Source organism: Hippocampus zosterae, chromosome 7 (assembly GCF_025434085.1).
Source record: "Hippocampus zosterae strain Florida chromosome 7, ASM2543408v3, whole genome shotgun sequence".
Classification (NCBI taxonomy): Eukaryota; Metazoa; Chordata; class Actinopteri; order Syngnathiformes; family Syngnathidae; genus Hippocampus; species Hippocampus zosterae.
Window position 1 is genome coordinate 8210669 of NC_067457.1, and position 25224 is coordinate 8235892.

General features: G+C 42.9%; 1 protein-coding gene across 9 annotated transcripts in view; it reads left to right on the forward strand.

Annotated features, from left to right (window-relative positions):
* The window catches only part of myocd (myocardin), a 91009-nt gene that overhangs the window by 44356 nt on the left and 21429 nt on the right, over positions 1–25224 (forward strand). For 2 of the 9 annotated variants that reach the window (XM_052072344.1, XM_052072349.1), the window contains exons 2-3: positions 2182–2251; positions 23324–23389. In XM_052072344.1, the coding sequence (XP_051928304.1) occupies positions 2200–2251; positions 23324–23389 (118 nt within the window). In that variant the 5' untranslated portion in view covers positions 2182–2199. Of the gene's footprint in view, positions 1–2181; positions 2252–18490; positions 19091–23323; positions 23390–25224 lie in introns of those variants that run through there. The other 7 variants (XM_052072346.1, XM_052072347.1, XM_052072342.1 and 4 more) reach the window with 6 other exon arrangements.

Here is a 25224-nt window from a genome sequence, read left to right on the forward strand (position 1 = left end):
TTGGTTTGACAGACGGCTGTCCGATGATACCAAGACACGCGCTGCTTGGCTTTACTATGAAATTATAAACGGCAAAGTCCCGTTGAAAGAACGTTTCACATCTAATAAAAAGAGAACGGTTGGGTGAGATTCGTTTGTTTTACATGTAAGGTTAATCGGAAAATATCGTATTGACTGATTTAGTACTTATTTCAAAACTACCTCCAGTGTCCTGCCATGGAAACATGAAAAATTCAGGAAATATCAAAACCCCACTATACACACGCAAATAATGTTTTAACAGAGTTTATGTAAATAGCGTAGTAGTGAATTTTGTAATACTCTATCAACATTTCCTGCCATGACATAAACATGCTAATGAGATGCAATTTTGGAATGCATAGGCAACACCATTCATATAATTGTGAGTTTGACTTCGAAATCACCTTTGGGATATCAGGGAGGAAGAAAATCAGTGCCGAACAAAGAGCTTTGTGTGTCTGCTCAAATTTTTGAGCAATAGAGAACAACAACCTCTGATAACTGCTACACCGAGTGTAGAAAATTCGCATACGGTACCGGAGTGTGTTGGGAATTCGATTTAAACTTCTCAGATTTGTTTTAATGGTACAAAATTAGAAGTAAAACATACTTTTTTTTGTTAAGTTATTCATTTGTAGGACGCGCATACAGCCTTTTGGAGGCCATACACACAAATTAGCATGATGAGCTACTAGCTAGGGCCTAGCAGCGAAGGGCAAACTACGGCCCGCGGGCCGGATCTGGCCCCTTGGTCTTTTTAATCCGGCCCGCCGAAGATTGGTGCACAATTAAGGTTTGATTGCATTCATTTCGTTTGGACTTGTAATGACAGGTATTTCAACACCAGGTGGCGCAGTTACTTCAAGTTGCAGAGCACAGGGAGGGAGGTGAAGACGAAGAAAGAGGGAGAGAGTAATGACCATGGAAGGAAAAGTTATATGTATCTGATTAAACGAAGCGGGTAACAAAGTACGAAACATTCAGGAGACGCCTGGAGTCGGAAAGACTCAAATCTACAAGACTTTGAAAAACATTAAGCGATTCTTACTCAGTCCGATTCTGGCAATTTCCATGCTCAGGGTGAATTGCTTGTGGCTCGAGTAAATGAACATTTCCTAGAATGGTTTGATTGTTATCATGTTAAAACCTTTCCGCAAACAGGACCGCTAATAAGAGTCGGAGAGCAGTCAAATGTGTAGAGCGTGAACAACAGGGGGCTCGGTACACATCCTTGAGGAGAACCGTTGCTGAGTGTGATGGTGGAGGAGAATGTTACATTACTGGCATACAAAGACATTGTGATATCTTCTTTATTTTCCATTTCTATTTCTAACTTTTGGCCCGGCCCTCCATTCCTTCCTTGTATATTTACTGTCGGCCTATTTTTGTGAAAAAAAAAGCCACTTTTCTGGATTTCAGTATATTTTATTTAGTAGAATAAATGTAGTTTTTCCTCATCCAATACAAACAGCAACCTGGTTGTAACTTCACAACCGCTACCTTCCTGTCTGCCTGGTATGCAAGCCGATGGCCAGCGTGATCTCTGACCTGTCGAGTCTGAGCCAACAGCAGACCTTTAGAGAATTTCAGACAGCCGTCCCCACAGGCCATAAGCGTTCCTTGTGTCTGACAGGAAGGAATGATAAGGGTCGCTGTGCACCACGTTCCCAACCGCTATGTAGCCAAATCCAGCCATTAAATACAAGGTCATAGAAAATATTCATACCAATCATGAGATGAGCACTCAGTCCTGGACAGACTTCAGGCTGAACTTCACACAAAAAAAAAGCAGCCCTTTCCTCAGTAAAAAAAAACAACCTCTTTGCAGTCCCTCTGATTTTATTTTTTTGCGAGGGAATATATTTTTGAATTCGCTTTTATGTAAATCAAGGTAACCTACTAGGTAAACCAATTTGATTTTAGAGAGAATTGAAAACCAGCAGTTCCAAGTCTGTCTTTGACGTTACTGCCGTTTGTCAAACAGACGCACGTTGGAGGTTATCGGCATCAAAATGACGTGGAAGTACATAGACGCTCATTTAAAAATAAAATAAAATAAAAAATGTGTTCCCTCGCAATGATTTGCGTTCCCACGGGGCAGCTGGTGAGGGAATTTAAAGTTGTGTTTGTTTGTTTGTGTTTTCTTCCACATCTCCTTAGGGGCTCCAATGAGGGCAAATGATTGGTGGACAAATTGTAAAATCACAAAATGGCTGGAACATGTATGTAGGTAGGAAGGTCGGCAGGTGTTTGTGTGTGTGTGTGTGTGTGTATGCATTGCACCAAGAAAAATTATTTGACCAGTTCTAATTTTTTATTTATTATTTTTTTGCTAAAGTTTTCCTGCTACATTGTTTTAAGATCATCAAGCAAATGTGAAGATCAGACAGTGGTCCCATAAGTAAACATAAAAGGCATTTTTAAAAGGTGATTTAATTTTTAAGGAAAACCAACTATTCAAAGCAAGAAATTTGAGAACAGTTGACCAATAACGTAAATGACATCTATCTATCTTTGCTGTTTTTGTTAAGAAAGCTGTCTTCGGGCTACGGCTGAAAACTAGCATATATGCTAAGTTCGGCACATTTGATTCATGTGCACTGTCCCAATGAAATAAATAAATATCAGACAGGAAAGGGGTAAAAAGTCATCCTAAAGTGTCAGGACTCCCAACAAGTCACGGCGAGAGCCATTCTTCGCAAATTTGAGAAAGCTTGGAACAGTCATGAACCTTCGGAAGTTTGTTAAGAATTGTGCGCCGGAGATCTGTCTTAAGTCCTCTCCATCTGACAAGTGAGCAGACGCCTGGTTTGAGAGGTCTTGTTTATCTGACAAATTGCGACCTTAGACACGTTTAGAAGCCCAAACATTTCCGAAGCTGTCAGTCATGCCCAGGAACAACGGCTGAGGGGAGATTGCAAGCTCGTGTCAAGTATGCAAAGTTTGCAGTTCTCGCCAGTGCGGCATGTGAAGTGTCTCCCCGCAGATATGAGTCACCACTGGGACTTTTATAGTATGACAGAGACGGAAATGTAAATGTCCAGGGTTGATGAATGATAAAATGAATGTAAAGAAACAACAAAGACAAATAACGGTCACAATTGAAGTCTTATTTGAGTCTATTAAAACAGTACATTGTCCCATCTAATCCTCCTTAGACATTTGTCCCTTTTGCTTATCATAACAATGATTCTATTTTGACTCAAAAATATGCTCGCGAACAAAATATTTGGCCGATTCACCACGCATTTCTACACTTGTGCACCGAAAATGTTTTACAAACGGAATATTTTGTCACATTGTTTTTACGTACATGTTCTTTTTCTCATACAATCTGTGGACGTGATTTGAGCTTGAATTCGTAACTACCTTGTTAGCATCTTTATTGTGCTTCTATTTGATGATATGAAACGTGTGTGTGTGTGTGTGTGTGTGTGTGTGTGTGTGTGTGTGTGTGTGTGTGTGTGTGCGTGTGTGTGTGTGTGTGTGTGTGTGTGTGTTTTGATTGAGCATAGAAACAGCTCACAGAAATTTGTCAGGAAGTAAAAGAAAAACCTAAAGGAAAAAAAAACAGTCATCATCCAGCACAGTTGACATGTTAAAAGGAAATAGGAAGACAAAAAAAACCCTTATCTAGTTCTACCCCTTGTTCTATATGAATTTGAACTTGTTTGATATTTATATAATAATAGAGCATTCATTTTGTATATCTCAATCTTGTGTGTTGCTTTTATTCTGATCTAATAATGCTTGGACATGACCTATTTTACTTGTTTTTATAATATTTACACATTTATTTTTCATTGGCTGTATATTTTATTTCAGTATCTTTAGTTCTCAATTTTATGTATTTTTTTATTAAAATAAATAAATAAAACTAACACCACCCAAAACTATCACAAGCTGTCATGAGCATGCCAAATCAACAAGTGGCACTACAGTTCCAAATATGTATTTTGTGTGTGTGTGTGTGAGTGTGTGTGTCAATACTCATGTAGCTTGTGAAATAGACACAGTAGGATCAAGGGTTTTAATTTACAAGTGTCGGAACACAAATGCGCACACGCACAGTCTCTATCGCTAGCTTATGCTAACGCTCTCTTATGCTAACGCTAGCTTATGCAAAAGCACAAGTAAATCATAATTCAGGGAAATATTTGAACCAACAAAGAACAAAACTAATTTAAGATATGAATCAAATGAAAAGAAGAACTTTTCAATGTTTGACTTGCACATTGGATGGCCTGCTAACCAGTAATTGTGCCTCGTTGACCTTACAATATCGTAAAGTGGGACTTTCGTCAACCGGGAAAGTCTTCAAGGCCGATTTGGCCCAGCAAAAATGATAGCAATCTAAGACCCAAGCTGATTCTCCATAAGGGTTGTAAACATCATTCGAGAAGACTCACACACGTAAAAAAAAAGGCTTTCAAAATCTATTGCTTGCGTACTTTGTTAAGTGACCTCAATAGTCAGCCGTTTGTGTAGATAAATGCAGAAAGTTTGTACCAGCTGGGCATTGTTTCTAAAGCAAAGTGCTGTCAAGATGTGGGTTCCGTACAAGGGTCGATGTGCTGTTATGTTTGGAGGCCTTGATGGAACGACTGGAAACGTGTGCTCAGTGCGTACATTTCTGTGCGGTCGAGGACACTGTGGGGTCGTTACAATCCCTCCTTCCGTGGCGTTTATGCTCTATCCCTCCCCCCCGCTTGTCCTCCTAGCCCTTGTGGAATCTATGAGTTGTTTGGCCTGCGATCGTGGCGCTATTCCATGACTCCGGGAGCCAGTGACATCATCCAACATCATTTGCCGTGTGTGTGGAAAGTGACACCTCTGGTCACTGTGACACACCGTCGCCTTGTTCACACTATAAAACGCCGATTTTTCAGACCCAAGTCGCCACTTCAAACTTTTCATTCCCTAATTTAACACATCTATTCCGGAATGCTAAGCCGCAAATAAATGTGAAAAGCGGCGTAGGTTTTAAACTGCGTGACATTTCACATAATTTGCGATGGCACCGCTGTCATTTCAGCAGAGCAAGTCCTTCGACACTGTTCCAAACATTTTGGACACCGTGACCGTACACGGGGTAATAATCAGGGAGTATGGGAGCAATATGTGTTGCAAACCTGTCTGCTCAGCAAAGAACGAAAGGTCAGTCATAACTTTGCTCGATCCTGAAAAGGTTGCAGTCAGCGCCATGAAGCTTGGCGTGTCATTTTCCGGATGTTCCGCGTGTCACAAAATTTTGCGTTTCAAGTGATAAGGTTCGACCAAGCAGACACATTTGTTTACAATGCAGCTACCTGTTGTGTTTTTTAAGATCCGCATCCGACAGATTAGGTAATTATATTGTAGTAACAGTGTTAATCACTAGTTGGCAGCAAACAATTACTGCCTCCTCCAACTCCGAGACTAATTGCACATTAGAGAAGAAGAGAGAGCAGACACCAGCGAAAAGCAGCACAACAACCAAATTAGGTAAGGAAAATTGTGGGAATAATGAATATGCCCTATGATTGACTGGTAACCAACTAGTCCAGTTTACTGTTGGTCAAAGTTAGCTGTGATCAGAGATGGATATTCCGCCTCTCGGATGGTCATTTTGAGAACAGAGGATGAGATTTTTTTTAAAAAGGACAAACGAAGCAAGGACGGAAGTGGGGTTTCATCTGTTCATTTAATCGCCCCTAACCAGGTTAAGTATCTGGTGTCAGGAGGCAAAATAACAAGGCCGGAGTTTTGTTTTTTTTTTCTGTGCAAGTTTCTGACAGTTTATCTTGGGCTTCTAATTCAGGGTAAAAATCCACGCTGAAAAAAAAATGATGTGTTGAATTTAAAGATTTCCTCAGTGGCTACACAAAATGAAATCATCTGGATTCAGATCCATTTTCTAGTTGATGTATCATCTACTTTACTTACATGATTTTATTTAAATAAAAATTAATTAAATACAAATAAAAATGCAGTGACAAAACATTTTGCAGTGCACTATAAATCCTTTTTTTTGGGGGGGGGGCAATATTATAGAATTGTACTTGACAGACAGTGCTGATAAAAAAATAGAGGGGGGGGGTTATCATACAGTAATGTTTATTGTATACTGTATTATGATATAAGGAACTCTATTTCAGAAGCTTTGAACAAATATGGTTCAAATTCTGGATCGTGTGACCTTAGGGTTGTTCAACTACAATTGTTCACATCATTAATCGGTATGTATTTCAAATGGACTTTACAGGATTTTTTTTTCCGGGGAGGGGAGGGCGGGAGTGATATGTACACAAAAACTTTAATCAAATTAACAGCAAACAGGCGCAAACAAACACATTATGACGACCTGTGACTTTAACTGTGACTCTTGGAAGTTTGTTTTGGTTTGACTTTCATTCATTCCCCCAGATCTTTACTTAAGAAGTCTGCCACCGGGGGGGGGGGGGGACTGTGAAAATTGCCATAACCAATGAAGTAAAGGCACTTGTTTTCCACTAATCCTGTTAGCCAAGTCAACAAAACCAGCTGGAGTTGATCCCATTAGTCTCAATCATGACGTATGTCAACATAAAGCAACATGCAAGGCTGGAATGTTACACACTGAGGAGAACTCACTCGTACACAGACTGCAAAATGAACAATTTTTTGCTGACTTTAGAACCTATGTACATTTGATCACTATCAGTAAGACATACCCAAGGAGACCAAAAGCAACTGCGACTAAGTTCCTATCAGTGAACCTACTTTGTTGCAGCTTATTAAATTGGGCAATGAAGAAAGAAAGGCTCATCGGACTCAAAAATAAAAAGACTGAATTATCGGGCTCTAGCATGACCGTGGTATGATTTCTTCCTGACAAGTTGCATAAGTCAGGCCTACGAATGTTGCGCTGAATGGCGATAGCACATGAGGGCATGTGTTTGCATTGAATTTGGAATGGTAAGAAAAAAAAATGTCACTCCTGATGAATGCAAGCTAGTACAGATAAGACGTACTCCCCTCTTGGTGTCATTGCAAACACATGCGACACGCACATGCAATGTGCGCACACACACAAACACACACACACACGCGGTCCTATAAATAAGTCTTTGGTATTGACGGGTCAAGTGGAGTCCAGTCCCGCAGATACCAGCCCTGTACTCAGGAATCAGTCTGTAGCCCTTGGCAACCTCTGGGTCTGTTCTCGATCTGTCAAGCACCTCCAACACTGTACCCAGATCAGATTACGTAGCGGCGCAATCCCCGCGAGAATGTAAAATCTCATAACTGATCGGGTATCAGCGTCTGAGGAAACTGAGCGTAATTATGCCAGTTTATGTCCCTGCAGGGGTAGAAGATTTTTTTTTTTTTTTTAGGAGGTTGTGGGGAGGACGGGGTAGGGGCATACCAACAACAACATGGCTCTGTTTGACCCTCATTGAAAGAAAATATGTGCTGGCTGACAGTCCATGTCAGTGACACAACATGGCTAAATATTTGCACTATTGGGTCTTTACATTGGCACTGCGGACCAGTGGTTAGCACTGTCAACCCCACAAAGACATTTCCGGGTTTGGAGATTTCTGCTTGGAGCTCGCAAGCACTGTCATCACCTCTCCCAGAGACTCAAAATACGTTCAGTTGTAGCCCTGAAAAAGTAATTCTGCCAAAGTTGCGCAATTTTGAATGTGCTGGACTTCAAGAAATACAAAGACAGTCAAACAAAGTACCAGACTGAAGATAAAACAATGTACCAATAATTCATAAATGATGAAAGAATAAAATAAGAAGGCCCCCGCCCCCAAAAAGAAAATTCTATACTCAGCACAACCACTAACTATCCTGAAAAATGTTTACAGTTGTATTCTCATTAGTTTGTCCAAACAGTACTTTGAGGATGACAGTAAGCCGGATCTGTATTACAAAGACAGTTAAAAAAAAAATAATGACGATTCAGTTACTCCAAAATCAAAATTATCTTAAAGGGAACATAGCATATCGTATACTTTTTATTGCTTGTACACAAAAAAACATTAAATTTCATAGAGTACAGTATATTTTAATTGAGAGTCAGATATTCAGAGTAAATTATTTACACACACACAAAAAAAGAAAATGAGTGATATTTATAATGATTTTTTTTCCACACAGAAATTCTGAGTAGATTTTACATTGATATTTAAATAAAATACTCAAAAACTCTCTAACGACAAAAGTAAAATTTACTCAAAAAATATTTTATTAAATTTACTTTCAATTTTTGATTGAAATTTTTTTCAAATAATAACAATCATAATATAAAAAATAATAATAAATTTCACTCCATATTTCTTTCAGTGTAAAGTTTACCCGCAATATTTTACTATTAAAATGTACTCCGTTTAGACTGGGGCCAAATAGTCTCTGTAAAATGTACTCTGTCTGTGAGCAAGCCGTTATAATTTTCTGACACACCATCGTGAAACAGTGGGACTTGGTTGCTAGGCTAAGCACAGATCCAGAGCCACTTTCAACTGACGGAGTCGTGCCGCCAAATTTCATTTTCAGAAACACGACATCAGGGTGTCGTCCCGGTGATCCAGTGGTTAGCGCATCGAGCTCACAGTGCTCCGGCCTCGCTGTGTGGAGTTTGCATGTTCTCCCTGGGCCTGCGTGGGTTTTCTCCGGGTACTCTGGTTTCCTCCCACATTCCAAAAACATGCATGGCAGACTGATTGAACACTCTAAATTGTCCCGAGGTGTGAGTGTGAGCGCGGATTGTTGTTCGTCTCTGTTTGCCCTACGACTGGCTAGCAACCGGTTCAGGGTGTGCCCCGCCTACTGCCCGAAGACGCCTGGGCTAGGCTGCAGCACCCCCCATGAACCTTGTGAGGATTAAGCGGATCAGAAAATGGATGGATGGAGGACATCAGGGTAAGCAGCGGAGGTTTTGCATTATTACTGTTTGGGAATGTGTTTTTTTTTGCAAATTTATAATGGTTTGCAGCTTAGTGATGAAGTGCTGCCTCCAAGAGTGAAAATCGACTTGTCTTTTAGTGGCTTAGAAGTGCTTTTGTTGTGTTTTTAAAGACCTGATGCAGCCACTCCTTTGCCCTAAATGTCATAGTAACAAAATCCATGCTCGCCATTGGCCCAACGGTTTGGTGTGTTCAATGAGGGCTTCAGATTTATAAATTTTTTTCGGAAAGACAGCAAGACGATAAAAAGTGCGCCTTAAAAGTGTGTTATAATTGTTCATTCCTGGGATTATTTTGAAAGCTTGTCACGGACAAATTGTTAAAACACTTGGGAAATGTTTTAATGGAAGGATTTTTTTTTAAAGCATAATATTACTAATTCATTTAAGGCCTAAAAGATTCAGCGTTGCAGCCGACACGCACGGCCCGTCTCGTTTTATCCATAGCGGTTGACCCGGTGTTATTTCGACTAATATTGACACGCTTTATTTCAATTTCACCAATTTTTACTTCATCGGTTCCTCTTCATAATTCGTCAAGCCTGATCACGGAAATCGAGTGTGAGATGATTGCTCGACTAAACGTGCCCTTTCATCTGGTCCGTTTCGTCATGGGTACACACGTTTACCAACAACAAAGTCCACTTGAAGTTATTAAATTTCTGATCGAGGAAAAAAAATAAAATAAAAATCCAGGAATGCCCTGTAAAGCTGACACACAGCCCCTCGGTAATAGGCAGGTGTTAGGAGTTAAGCCGCGGGCGATGCGAAGCTCGACTCCGAGCTTGAAGCCTCGCAGACGTGGACCACCGCTTCTTGGTCAGCCCACAGTGCTGTGGTGGCCTCTGGCCAGCCCCTTTCAGACTCCATCTGAGTCAATTGCAAAAAAAAAAAACTAAACAACCCCCCAAAAAAAACATAAAACAGTATCTCCCAGCTCTGTGTTTACGTCCAAGATGGGAGACAACCTATCTCCCTCACAGAGCTCTCGCAGTGTTTGTGGATTCCATTTGGAATTGGCGGCAGACATGCGCCGCTCTCGCTCCATGGGTCCAAAGTGAAGGTGACCGAGCCACAGCGGCGGAGATAAAGAAAGCAGAAAAGATTTAAGAAAGGGGGACAGGAGGGGAGAATCCTGGCGAAGCCTTAGTTGGGTTTTCTATCACTTTTGGTTTGGCTTTTCGTTGAAATGTCTTTCTTCTGAAGCCCAGTTTGGAGACGGAGGAGAAACGGATGGTCAAATCCACACCCCTATCCTTGCTTTCCCATCTCTTCTCCTCCATTCCTCGGAAAAATATCGCCCGGTTTATTTTGTGCGCTGTGCCCTTGGCCTCGATTTTCTCATTTTTTTCTGTTTTTTTTAAAATACCTAATTTGTTTGCCTTCATAATTCCTCCACTCCCATCTTTTTTTCTTTCGGGACTGCCAGCTCGCATCGTGGGAAAAGCCCACCGATTTTCTGATAAGACTGATTGAGTGCTGAGAAATGACCGAATCGCATTCGCTCTAGCGACTAACAAATGAAAGTTCCATCATTCAATGTCTCAATGTCAGCACGGCTTTGTAAATGTGAGGAAGAAAAAAAATACAAAATGACAAATTATGAAATGAAAAATACAGGACTTTTTAATATTCTGAGAAACTGACAGTTTGAAGGGTTTTTTTGGGGGGGGATGCTTCCAGGCTCTCCTCACAATTGTATAATTTATTTTTGTAACCAAAATACATACTGTATGCCTTTATGTGGTCGCTAATGCACTTTGATGACCTGATAGGCTGCTTGAGGCCTACAACGTTCTGGAAGGCAACTTGATTACTTTTGAGGCATATTTACATTAGCGTTGTTGCTTTTATCAACAGATAATATTTTGAAAATGTTGCACCTTATTGGCCAATCGTCCATCCATCCATCCATCCATCCATTTTCAACACCGCTTATCCCGAAGAGGGTCACAGGAATTGCTGGAGCCTACCCTAACTGACTTCGGGCAAAAGGCGGAATAACCTCTGAACTGGTCGCCAGGGCAAGCATAGAAACAAACAACCATCCAACCCCGCATTCACACCGTCACCGAGTGGGAACCGATCCCACGCTCCGCGCACACAAGTCAGGCAAGTGTACCACTACACCAGGGGTGTCAAATAATTTTTTTGTCACGGGCCACATTGTAGTCACAATTCCCCTCGGAGGCCCATTAAGACTGTGAAAATGTATTTTCACTTATACAGTACACAATGAACAGATAATTTTGAAATCTAAAGTCAAGGAGAGTAGTTTGTTCCACTGTTGTTCAAGTATCTGTAAAGCAAGAAAATGCTTGCAGTAGCTCAACACGATGATTTATTACATATGACAATTTGAAATTTGGTACAGATTTTAGCATGCGTCATGGAAGTTGACCTGGTTGATTTGCTTTCGCGGGCCACATCAAATGATGTGGCGGGCCAGATCTGGCCCCCAGGCCTTGCGTTTGAAAACAGCGCACTACACCATCAACGACTGTTTGAATCATGTTTTTCAATTGTAAAAAAAAAAGGAAAAAAAGGAAACAAATTATGTTGACTGGAATAACATTTTCAAACATATTTTGAGGGGCTTCTATGTCCACAAAAATCCACAAGGTGCAAATTACGCCTACTTGAATTCCACAGGTTGCAGATTGCGGATATGCCCTCCAACACTCTTCTCAACACAATTTCAAATTGCTGCTTATTAACCCTTCCGTGCACCCTGTAACCCGATAACATGTTAAGCCGTCCACCGGAGTGACCGCTGTCCCTCAAAGGGTTTAATTGTATGCACAACAACTTAAAATGCAAACTTGACTTGTTGTTTCTCATCATGTTTCATTATTTCTTTGCAATATGCAAAGCAATACCAACTTGCCGCTTTTCTGACCCTGTAAGCAACTCCTTTTCCAACTTTTATTGTGCTGTTAGAGACTTTTTGGACAATCTGAGACTCCCCGCGAGAGCAAAGGATATTGACAGGAAGAAGATCAACAGATAAAAGGAGTTGTCAGCCTTCCAGTTTCCTCTCATGCCGCATTACAGCCAAGTATCAAGGTGTCTCACAATTCAAAAGTACAATAGCGCCTACTGAGAGGTCGTTGGCTGAGTAACAGTTCGCTGCCCGTGCTGGCCGATCATAATTTACACGGATAAGCATAAATAAATCCGCCGCTATTTCCTGATTTATCAGGACAGACTTCAACAACGCGAACGCTGTGACATTCCAAACCGAGTTTATTCAGCATCTGTAATTCTTGTGTTGATTCCAGATGTCAATTAAACAATATCGTGCGCAAATTTTCGCCAGTTATGTCGGCCTTATCTAAAACACAAGAAATCACAGAAAACACAAAATGTCATTCGGTGATCTAGATGTCTGTGCAGATGGCCAATAAACATTGTGGGGTGTGTTATTCACATGGCCAACGTGAACTCCTTATTGTATATTAGATTTACACAAAAAAAAAATGCACTCAAATCAATCTATTTGATGTTTGATGATGTTTAGCTCTTTCTTTTGTCACGCGAGTACACATGTACTTGTCTAGGCAGTTCAGATGAGACTTGTCACGACTGTTGACATAGGGCCCAATTAAAGGGGAGGATTAAGCCAGGGCTGGGTGACCTCTTTCGGAATCTCTCCAAAATACTCTGTGTACACTGTCAAACCCTCTGACAGACCTTCCCCCTAAAGCACTTTCACCTGCTAATTAAAGACACCCATGCGCACTGTAGTGTGTGCTTGTGCTTTCATTCACAGCAAATTCGAGACAAATGTGCCCGTCCGTCTGTGTTAGCGACAGATTTGCAGCTTAGTAGCATCTGTGTAAATATTTGAACTTTGTAACATTGTATGGTTCTTTCTGGCGTACGTTCCGACACCCGTCGAGAATGCAGGCAAACAGACAGGGTGTTATTTATGCGATGAAATGATTCGATGTTGTGGTGCATGCATCTTAGGGGGTATGCGCGTTGAGGCTCTTCTGCAACAAGGGCCGAGCGGTGTTTATGCTTGGAAGAGATTAAAATGGATAGTAAAGAGCAATGAGCTGGAGCTGGGCAAAGCTCTCAATGCTGTGTGGCTTATTAGTGCTGTGTCACAGCGGTCTCGTATAGAATTTGGACAAAAAAGGTCTGTCGTAATGTCACTGTAGGAAGTGTGGCTTAACGTGTCGCCGAAGGGTCAATTTTTAACTAAAAATATATAAAATATACTAAAAATATAAATTATACATATATATATATATAAAATTCTACAACTGTAAGATTTAGTTAGTTTTAGAAGAAGACCGATATTGTTCAATTAAAGATGCGAACGGTGTAAAAACTGAACATGACTACATAAAATCGGAATTCTTCATTTGCTTTGAATTATTTGTTACCAGTGTCCCAAATCCAAAGTGCCTCGGGTTCCCCCTGTCCAATGTCAACGAGCGACTGCTCGTCCTAGCCGGCTGACCGGGGGGGCGGAGCTAAAGGTGGACTTTGTTGTGATTAAACCGCTGTATGACCTTTTCAGCTGCATGGTCATGCAGAATGGTGGCTTTTTTTTCTCGTTGCAAAAGGAAAGCTTGAAATATTCTCTCAGTTTTTGTTTTTTTGTTGTGATATTTCTGGAAATGCAGCAAGACAGGGCCACTGGTTTGTGGCTCTGTAGGGACTTTAGGAGTGCTAAAGAGAAGACAGTCCGGGGGAGTTGATGTAATAATTTAATCTAGTCAGTGTGATTGTGAGTGGCCACACCCACAAGCAACCTGATCCAATGTCAATGTCAAAGTCAAGGCCCGGGGGCCAAATCTGGCCCGCCACATAATTTTATGTGGCCGGCGAAAGCAAATCAAGCATGTCAACTTATAGAACTGCTGACGGAGCTTTTGTAACCTCATCCAGGCATCGTATTCAAATTGAGAAGATACTTGGAAAAAAAATACAATCACGCTCAACGGTTTGAACATTAAATATCCATCCATCCATCCATTTTCTGAACCGCTTAATCCTCACTAGGGTCGCGGGGGGTGCTGGAGCCTATCCCAGCCGTCTTCGGGCAGTAGGCGGGGGACACCCTGGATCAGTTGCCAGCCAATCGCAGGGCACACAGAGACGAACAACCATCCACGCTCACATTCACACCTAGGGACAATTTAGAGCGTCCAATCAGCCTGCCATGCATGTTTTTGGAATGTGGGAGGAAACCGGAGCACCCGGAGAAAACCCACGCAGGCCCGGGGAGAACATGCAAACTCCACACAGGGAGGCCGGAGCTGGAATCGAACCCGGTACCTCTGCACTGTGAAGCCGACGTGCTAACCACTGGACTACCGGGCCGCCCACATTAAATATCTTTTCTTCCAAATGTTTTTTTTTAAATACGTTCGGAAAGGGTTTAAAAATCATGGTTCTGTTTCCGTTTAGAATACATTCTACAAAATACACCAAATCATCAGAGTTGCGGTTCGTATATGTGCACGAGCAAACCAATGAAGGGTCTGTACTCAAAATTCAGTATGCCACTCAAGTAGATGATCTGAAATTACTTCATATTGTTGTTGTATCATTACATGACTAATATGCCCCCCCCCCCCCCCACCACTAGAACAACAATAGCTGTTTTTAAGCACTCAAACAGCCTTTACTGGAAATGGTTTTTGTGTCACTCGTTTATGTATTACTTTACATTCCAGCCTCAAATGAAACGAGTGGATAAACAACCACAGAGAAGGTCTTGGCATGACCAGTAGACATCCCCTTGTTGACGAATGGTTTGGAGGAGAGCGGGCAAGCAGCTTAGTTCTGCTCTGACAAATGTCCGGCTGGTATGTAGGAGCTAGAGGAAAAGGGTGACTTGTTAAATACAGAGTGGAGCATCTGCATCAAAATGCTGATAAGATAATCCCGCAGCTCAGCTGCTGGGAGAATGACTAAACTGCCAATTCTATTGCACGGTGCCAGTCAGACTCATAACTGAAACTCGACTGATGTTTTTATAACTGTTCAGTTATTTACGTTTCTCCGCGGCCCTCTGAATAGGGAACGTCACTCAGCATGGAAAGATTACTTTATTATGTACTCTTTGATTATTTATTGAGGCACACAACAACAACAACAAAATAATGTACCTATCGCCATGCGTCACAATGTAAATAATAGATATGAATTCATTAACTTAATAACTTCATCTTCACAATGTTAACCTAAATATCATCAATCGTGATTTTATCACAATGTATTGACCTTTAGCATGACGTACTGTCATTGTCATCATTATTATTCGTAAAGTTTACATGTAATCTAAATTATTCCTCGTCTAAACAATGAGAAATCATACAAGCGGCACCCCACAAAAGGACTACAAATCCCAGCGGTCGAACCCGGAAGTAAGGCGCCGGTACAATTAACTCCGTAACGCAATACCGTCATTCAAACATTCCAGTGCAGTGGGAAAAACATGACATGGCAACTCTCCAACAAAACAGAACCAAGAATGGACACCACTGCGATTGCAAGACTTAACTTTTTTTTTTTGCCCAAGTTGTTTCAACGCTACTCGAGCGAGTCTTTGCACTGCCGATTGCGAACAGCAAGTAACGTTCAGAGATGCAACAAACAAAAAGCGCCACTGACACAAACCAAAGCGGACAAACAAAGCAAGCAAGCCAGCATGATTGACTCTAAAAGATAATTCTCTAGATCTGACAAAGAAAATCGGACAAAACAAACGTAGCTTACCATTGGGGTAATGCTGCCGAAGTGTCATTTCCTACTAAACCAAACTGCGACACTTTTTTTTTAAATACCTCAAGTGAATGGTCACCTGTTGGTGGGCGGCCCCGCCCCATCTTAATGCCCCATGTAAATCCAACAATAACGCTGGTTTGCCTTGTTCCATGACATAGTAATTTAGACGTGTGTGCACATTAGGTAAGGTTACAACAAAACAACACGTTTACAGAATAGCAGGAAAAAAATCAAATTATGGCGGAGGCCACCAATTTTGATCAGCGCTTCTGGGAGGCTGTGTCACGTCCTGTGTTTGCCAGCAGGGGGCAGGCCCTGTTGCCATCCTACACACCTGTCACCCATTAGGGACTAATTACACTGGCTTTATTTGTGCGCTCTGGCAGTTGACTTACTGCCGGAGAATTCCACGCTGTGCCAAAATTTCTCTCGCCCAATTTCCTATTTGCATTGATTCGTTGCCTCTTAGCCTTGTGGCTGTTATTACGCGTCGTTGTTCCTCTTACGAGTGAAATTATCATCTTTGTCTAATCTGACCCTCCTTGCCATCTTTTTCCGCAAGCGTTTTCTGTTGTCCTTTTATTTGATCCCTGGTCCCTGTTTTGACCAGCGCTTTTTGTTATTCTCCCTGTCGGGTTATTTTGTGTTTCGTATTAAAGACTCCTTTTGTTCTTTGACAAACATCTTTCTGTGTCTGCTATTTCGGGGATCCTCTTCCTTATTTTGTTGTGCACGAAGCGATCCTTCTATCGCTTCGGGCACAACGTGACAGATTGGTAGTATTATTCCAGATTTGTATTGATCCATCCATCCATCCATCCATCCATCCATCCATTTTCTGATCCGCTCATCCTCACAAGGGGGGTGCTGGAGCCTGTCCCAGCTGTCTTCAGGCAGTAGGCGAGGAACACCCTGAACCGGTTGCCGGCCGGCCCAGCCAATCGCAGGACATACAGCGACAAACAATTATCCACGCTCACACACGTAGGGACAATTTAGAGTGTTCAATCAGCCTGCCGTGAATATTTTTAGAATGTGGGAGGAAACCAGAGTACCCAGAGAAAACCCACGCAGGCCCGGGGAGAACATACAAACTCCACACAGGGAGGCCGGATCCGGAATTGAACTGCACTGTGAGGTCAGCCCGCAATCCACTGGACCATCGGGACGCCGCATTGATACATAAGGACGAAAAAATTACTGGTAGTTAAGAAAAAAAAGTAGTTACATTTATTCTAGCATTAAGCAAAACGAAAGTGAGATGATAACTAATTTAAATAACAGGCCATCATTTCCTGGTTTGGTGGTGGTATCACTATTGACAGTCAACATCAGTCGATGTGGATTATGTTCGCATCACATACCTGTCAACTTGTACGTTTTCCCCCGTATTTTAGACGTTTAAAAAAAAATCTTTTCAAATCATGTACAGCGTATTACAACTTTTATACGGGAATTTTATATATTTTATTTTTTTTTAATTGTGAACCGATCTCACAAAGACCATTTCGCCTCAAATCCAGATCGTCTAACCTGCTGGTAGCCAACGACAATGCCGTCGTCGATCGCTACGATTGTCACGGCAAACCAGCAAAAGTAATCCTCAATCGTCTATTTTTTATTTTTTCATCGCTGCGTACGGTAGGATTGATAAAGCATGATGCGCGCATGCGCGGGAAGCAATTGTAAGGGCTTTTGTTGCTTCGTAAGGGGAATCGTAATCATTTATAAGGGCAGTTATTCGCCGAGGTTGACAGGTATGACGTCACAGTACTATTATTCATTCATTCATTTTCCGAGCCGCTTGATCCTCACTCGGGTCGCGGGGGTGCTGGAGCCTATCCCTGCTGTCTTCGGGCAGTAGGCGGGGGACACCCTGAATCGGTTGCCAGCCAATCGCAGGGCACACAGAAACGAGCAACCATTCGCACTCACACTCACACCTAGGGACAATTTAGAGTGTTCAATCAGCCTGCTACGCATGTTTTTGGAATGTGGGAGGAAACCGGAGCACCCGGAGAAAACCCACGCAGACCCGGGGAGAACATGCAAACTCCACACAGGGAGGCCGGAGCTGGAATCGAACCCGGTACCTCTGCACTGTGAAGCTGACGTGCTAACCACTGGACTACCGGGCTGCCCCAGTACTATTATGACATATTGAAATAAAGTTATCAGACTTATTGGACCAAGCTGTTTCCAATTTTTTCTATTCTGGTTTATTGCTATTTAAATGCATGCAAAATGAAAATGTGCTTTTCAAATCCTGTAGAGGGAAAGAAGAAAAAAAAACTTTATTGACACATAAATACACATTAATGGCCTCTAGACATGCCTTCATTACACCCTTTTGTTCTGTTCCAACAATATTTAGCTTTTGGATCTCGCATCACAGGCTGGATGCTTCCACATCAGGCACTCACTTTTCGCCATCATTGTTTTAGATCATTTAGGCCTAACACACCAGATGCTGGGACGTAATTGTGATTTCTCGAAATCGATTTGGAGGTAAAAATCATATCCCGGAAACGCGGGTGTGATAACGTGCCCGTGGAGGAAGCAATGGCGGCCTACTGAGGGATGTTCTGAAATGGGTTCTCCGTTTTGTCTTTATGCTACCACTCGATTAGCACCGTAAATAATTGGGATCAAATGGACCTCTGAGGTCACTTTTTTTGGGGGGGGGGGGGGTATGGCAGGGGGGGGGGGGTGTCTGGAGGGGGGGGGGGGGGGGTCTGGAAGTCTGATTTATCAACAGTGTGAAAAGTTTATTTTTTTCTTCTCCGAAAGCTGAGCTTTTTCGATACGACTCTCCCTCTTCTGTCCCCTTCAATAACACACAGCAGGGCTGATAGGCAGATATATTTACACCGGTATCATGGGAGGAAGAAGTCATCAGCCAAACCCCCGTCCAGCCTCCGGCTCCTACGGGCGGGTCTGCGGCGCAACCCCCAGACCGCCTAGCCCCTCCCCAAGCGGGGCATATCTCTGTATGCTTCGCCTGGCTCCCAACTCAGAGCTCTCAGCTTAGATGGGACCAAATCCTCGGCGAGACTCGCACCACTTCCACATCAAGCCCCCCCCCCCGGAGGGAGACAAGGGGAGCACCCGGAGATCCGCTCGCTAGTGTCAACACCGGCGACTGAGAGAAGCTCTGTTCTTAATTTGTCTCGTTGGTTCAATATTGGCAAAGATCTGTAGATGAGGTAGGCACGGTTTGCTCCAACTCATCTCAGTCTTGGGGTCCAGAAGACGCCAAGGCCGCCGGAGGCCCAGGTGCGCATGACTGTATCTCGCAACTTTTGAAGCCTGGAACTGTACTCCAAAGCATTATGACTCTTCTGGGCTCTGAACACTCCGTACTGATACGAAGCAAGTTTAGATCAGGTAAGGACCCGTTGTTGTTGTCATATAGATATATTCCATATGCCCTGTCAAGATTTGTTTTGTGTTTTTTGTTATTATAAAGTGTCCTTGGGTGTCTTGAAAGGCGCTTATAAATAAAATGTATTATTATTATTATTATTATTATAAGATTCTCCAGTGAAACCTTTGTGGTCATTCCGTACGCGCCTTTGCGAGCGGTTTGGCTATCAACACTTGACATTTACAGGCAACGCTGCGCTCATGATGTCCTTTGCTACGTCCCTCAAGAAGGAGCCGTGTTGACACTCACCGCAGCGGCGCTCCTTAGCTCCAAGTGACAGGTGCTCGTAATAGACGCCTTCCCGTCGAACAAGCCGAACAACGCTACGAACGTTAGCTAGCTGAAGCTCTTTGGTCAGTGACATCAAAAGTGTGACATTCAAGAGTGACGTTTGGGACAGGTTGGGGGCGCTTGTGGCGTGTCAGCGACTGAGAGAAGCCAGTTCACGTTCACACTCTGGTTGGATGGATGTTGATAAAGGAGATTAGAAGGTTGGAGGTTATCTTAATAAGGTGGAATTGGAAGCTAATGGTGCCACATGCACCATGTGTGTGTGTTGGTGTGTGTGTGTACCTGGTCTTATCAAAAGGAGGTGAAGTACGAATTAAAACGGCCGCCGAAGACAGCGTGGCGGTTGCGTCTTTTGTATTCATTGAGATTTTTCAATCCAAAACACCTAATTGGGGAATCAGCATCAAATCGTTCATCTTGTATTTTATTGATTTATTTTTACGCATGCCTGAATTTTTTTCCCCCACACACTGGGGAGAAAAACAAAATGCCCAGAATGAGTTGAGTAAAAGAAACGACTGGATTTTTAGCTTTTTCGTGCCAAAAATGTGACATGTTCATTGTGACCGCAATATTTTATATATATTATATATATATATATATATATATATATTTATTTATTTTTTTTTGTGAAATTCTGATGACAACAGCATCCACACAACCTCGTTGGAGGAAGGGAAAACCGCATGATAATTTTTGTGTCACGCACCCCAAAAAAAAAAAACATGCATACATTGAGCAGTAGCCTGTAGAAATTGGACGGATGAAGAAATTCAAAGACATGAACTGAGCAATTGTGCTTGCGTAGTCGGCTTTGTGAACACGACGTGCGTGTGCAACACTGCCATCTCCCTGAGGAAAATGTAACGGAAGGTGGCGCGGATAGAAGCTCATAGCTTTTGTTTTGTGTGTGTGTGTGAAAGTTTTCCAAGTCGAGACTCGCAATGCTGCAAGTACTCGCGGATAACAAGTGCGCCTCTTATTCGGTGTCTCCGAAAAAGAAAAAGAAAATGTAATTGCGTTGCAGGAGTGGCAGACTAAATGGGGCTTTTCCTTTTGTGCTGTTTAGAGTAGATTGGCAGGGTGGGAAATGACCCACGGTGCTCAAGGGAACGCGGGCGGAGGGTTCAGGAGAAATGTGATGGTTCAGGTTGTGTGTTGCTGGGCGGAGGGTTGGGGGGGAACACACACACACACACACACACAAGCAGGAGCTGCCTTAATTTGTCACAGATGTTGAGACGTTGTCTTTATCCCCATAAAGGTCATTTTACTCCAGATCTGATTGATGATACGGTCGGGATGGATTAATCTCGAGCGGGGCCGAATTCAAGAGTTGAAAACCGTCCGGCACGTGAAGCCAAACGCCTTGTAAATTCATAAATTCAAGCCGCTTTTGTCGTTCGATGAACCCGTTTTTTGTTTTGTTTTGGAATTGTAGCTCACGTTTTATTGCGCGACCGAGACGAGGCGATTTGTTGATCATTTTACAACCCGCTTGAACTATACTATCAAAGCCATGGGAACTGTTGCCCGCATGGTTGAATGTAAAAAGAATCGATAACGATCTCGCTTAAGTGTTCCCCAGCCCCGCGGGGACCGAGCGACGTTTGTCGGAACTGACTGGTTCTCACGTTGATTTGATTAGCAAGTCCAAGAGCCGACTGATATTACATAACGCGGAGCGACAAAGGTGTCAAAGAAAAAAAAAGTGGTTTGACAGGGTACCCCCCCCCCCCCGCCCCCCGTTCGCCCTCAACGTTTATGTATTCCAACACCGGAGTGAGAAAAAGCAGATTTGATCCCTAAAAAAAATTTAATGGACATTATCAAGAAAGCTCTCTGTCAAAAACTACAAGCTGGGCCGAACGGTAACTCGTGGTAATTATTTTTAAAAAAAAGGGAGGGAGGGGGGCACACCGCGACTCATATCTGACTTGAATGTGCCACCATGGTTTCTTTATTTGTTAACTCATTCAGTACCAATTCTGGACCAAGTCTGAAAAGACGTTTAAAAACGTCTTTGGGAGTGAATGAGTTAAGTTGTCGCCGTTGTATTTTCGATTATTGTCTGAAATGTCTTGAAAAGTCCCTACCAAAAAAAAAAAAAAAAAAACCTAGCATCTTTGTTCGAATCGACAATCGTCCTGCGTACCTGAACATCACTGCAATGTCCAGCTGTTGCCTTTGAGTCACTTGTCAGTGGATCTGATCCAAAATCCGTATTTTCGCCGTGACCTGTTGACTCTTCCGCTTACTACCTCGGGCTCATTTTCAAAAATCTGCCAAAGATTGTCTCTCGTGCAGCGAGTTTATGTTTCGTGGAAATTCACTGGTATGGGTTTAAAATAAACAGTAACATTCTATTTAGGAATACCTGTTTAGGAAAAGTTATACAGTCGTGCTCATACATCCCCGTCCGAGCACATTTCTGTCTGCTCGAAGGGAAGTTCTGGGAATTGATGAAAGCGACTCGTTTAAGCGATTTTTGACTTCATTCCTGCATCGCGCCTTTCGTAAATCACAAAATCGCCACGGGTGCCGCGCGGAATTAGCGCCACTTTACTTGAGCCAACCAATTTATTTACGCAATCAATCTGAAATGCTATAAATACGGTATTGCGTTTGTGTACCAGAGACGGCCACGCGGGGAAAACAAATGTCCTTATAGAAGAAGAAGAGGAGATGGGGGGGGGGTCATATGGTATGGTTGAAAGTCCGCTCTCCATAACAATGAGGATTTCATGGCAGCTGGTGTGCGTCTCCCAATGAATTATTAACTTTGAGAGGAAGAGTTAAAATCATAGACGATGTGGTGGGGTTTTTTTTGGGTGGGGGGGGGGACAGAAAACACCTGTTTCCTTTCGCTGGCTAAATCTGTGGTGCTTTTGGAGAAAAAAAAAACTTGTTTTCGTTCCATGTTTTTGGTCGCGGCGCATTCCGCAACTACATCCTCTGTGTTATGATGCGACGAACGGGGTCGTGACCTCGGGTCACTGTAAACTCACGCAGATGTCGGATGAAGGCAAAAAGCGCTTCGAGTTACGTAACAGAGGTGCTTCGCCGCAAGGGGATGGCGAGTTGACAGACTGACGTCAAATGAAGAAAGTTCGGATGTGGGAGAAAGTGGTGGTGGGAGGGGGGCGGGGGTCAAAGCTGCGTAAATACAAACCACCTGAAACGGATAATGAGCAATCGAAAAAAAAAAAATTAAAAAACTGTGAAATTAGAATTCGGATGGAAGGAACATTTCATACTCGTGTGTCACATCCAGGATGTCAAAAGACGACCGACCTTCAGATAGCGGCAGGGAGGGGAAAACGCACCGCGAAACAAAGAGCCCGAAAAAAAAAGGACAACCACCGACACGAGTCGACCGACAGACGTGGGGGAGTCTTGATGTTTATGACCCCGCACTCCCACATTGACTCTTCTTCGTCTACAATTCGACATACACACATTTGAGCATGCGTGGAGTGTGCGCGCACCTCTCGGGGACCACACACTGCTTGAACAGATCTGTTTAAAGCCAGGAGCAGTGTTTATCACTGCCGACATCCTGCTCGCAGTAATATTTGTGAGCAAGCTGCTTTGTTTTGTTTTTTTTCGACCCCGCCCGTTTTGAACCAGCATGCATAGAATACGCGCGCGTGTATACATTCAGTATTTCATCAACAACCTGTTCGTGTACTACAAGTACGCTCCATGCTTTGAATTCATCTACGCAACAGCAGACGGGCTATATAATTTTTCCCAGCTTTTTTATTTTGATTTTTTTTTATAACTGTCGCTTTTCTTTCTCCGTCTGTTATTTCTTGCCTTCTGTTTGGTCTTTGCTATCTGTCTGCCTGACTCTATCATCATCCTCTTCCTCCCTCCCTCCCTCCCCCCCTCACCTTCAGTGCTACAGTTAAGACTTCAGCAGAGGAGGACACGAGAGCAGCTGGCAGACCAAGGCATCATGCCTCGTGAGTAACACCCTCCAACGCAGCTGCAGACAGCCATTTCTACACACACACAAGCACACACACACACACACACACACACACACACAGACGCTTGAAAATACCCCTGACCCCGTCTAAATGAAGTCTTGGTAGGCCTTTGCATCAGTTCGAGGTCCCTTGCAGCGAATCCTCATGTGGCCAGTGAGCAAACGCTGCAATCCACGCCCACGTAGAAATACCGGCACACACACACACACACACACACGGTTGTATAGTTATTAATAATCATCAGATTATAATATTGCGTTGCCAAACCTGCAATGTTTTTGTGATCGCATCGTGACAGAAAAAAGATGAGGGATAGCAGAAAGCGCCTGTGGAACTACGAGGCGGTAAAACGGATCAGGGTCGGTCGCTAAAAATTCAGGTTGCTGGGATTTGGATTTCATTTTATTTTTTAAATTATTTTTAAAAAAATCAATTATACGGGGGAATCACCGTTGTTTTTATGAACACCGTAACAATCATACACCAAACAAACACAATCAGCATCACAAAAGCCCACATTGACAAAAAGACACTAAAACGTGGGTGCAGCAACGACAAAAATTGAAGTCAACTCGTGTCTCAACGAAGATCAAACTCCAGGCTATATCCATATTACAGCTGCTTGTCCCATTTTTTTTTTTATTTCCTTATTGGTTTGTTTGAGCCACGAACCCCTCCAATGTACGTTATGACACGTCATATAACTTTTGAAGTTTGTGAGAATGTTTTTTTTTCCCCCAAGAGCATAAGTGAGTTTGAACATCGATGTTCTGATTCAAGGTGGATATATTGACATCTATTCGCAGGTAGACCAGGGCTGCCCAACCTTTTTTTGACCAAAGATCTACTTTTCGATCAGCCAACCTCCCGCGATCGACCAGTTACCGCACACGCACATGCCATAACGGCCCCTAAGCTGAACCAAACAGAAAACTAAAGTAGACACAAAAGTTTGTGAAAGGCAAATCACTGCCTACCTTAGCAGAGACTTGACGCGGATGCATCGGACGCACTTTTGCAGCGTGTTCAGGATCGTAGCTCGCGTGTGCCGTTTTAAAATGCTTCTCCCGGCGCTCCAGATTCCCATTCTTTGCCCGTGCCCTCTGTGAATTGTACATGAGACAAACTCCAAATGAGAATAATAATAACAAGCTAATAAAGCTCTGATTGCACGCTGCAATTCCAGACTGCTCACCGCTAACAACTTCCAGTGATGCAGGTTAAGCGCCACCATAGTTTAAAGGTGACCTGCTTTTTTATTTATTTATTTACTTTTAAATACTTTTTTAGTGAAAGTGCGACTGATAGGATGCTAAGGGTGCACTGTGCACTAACATTTATCGTATATTAATAACACGCACAGAGACACTTTTTTTCCCCCGTCTACACCCCGTCACCATTGACTTGGGACCAGTCCGCGAGTTGCCGGTCGATCGCGATTTACATTTTGGGAAAATGTATTTGACTTATTTATCCAGTAAGTGGGTTTTTAGAAGCTACATCATTTGGTATTGACCCAAATTAGGATTGCTAAACCTTTTGCTAAAATCCGCTCCGCTAATTGCTTGGATTATGCGCGTGGATGTTGAGGAAATTAGGACAATCTGAAGCACCAAGCAGAGATGCGACGAGACAGCAAAGGCCGGTGAGTCGGCCGACGGTCCGGTGAACAACTGCCGAGGAATGCTTTCATGTGGAAAACGCTCACATCGAACGTGACCCGTTGACAACGCTGCATCCGAGGAGTGTCTACGCAGGCTTTTGCCGACAGAACGGCACCAAACAGGAGATGCCAAAGTACTTGACTT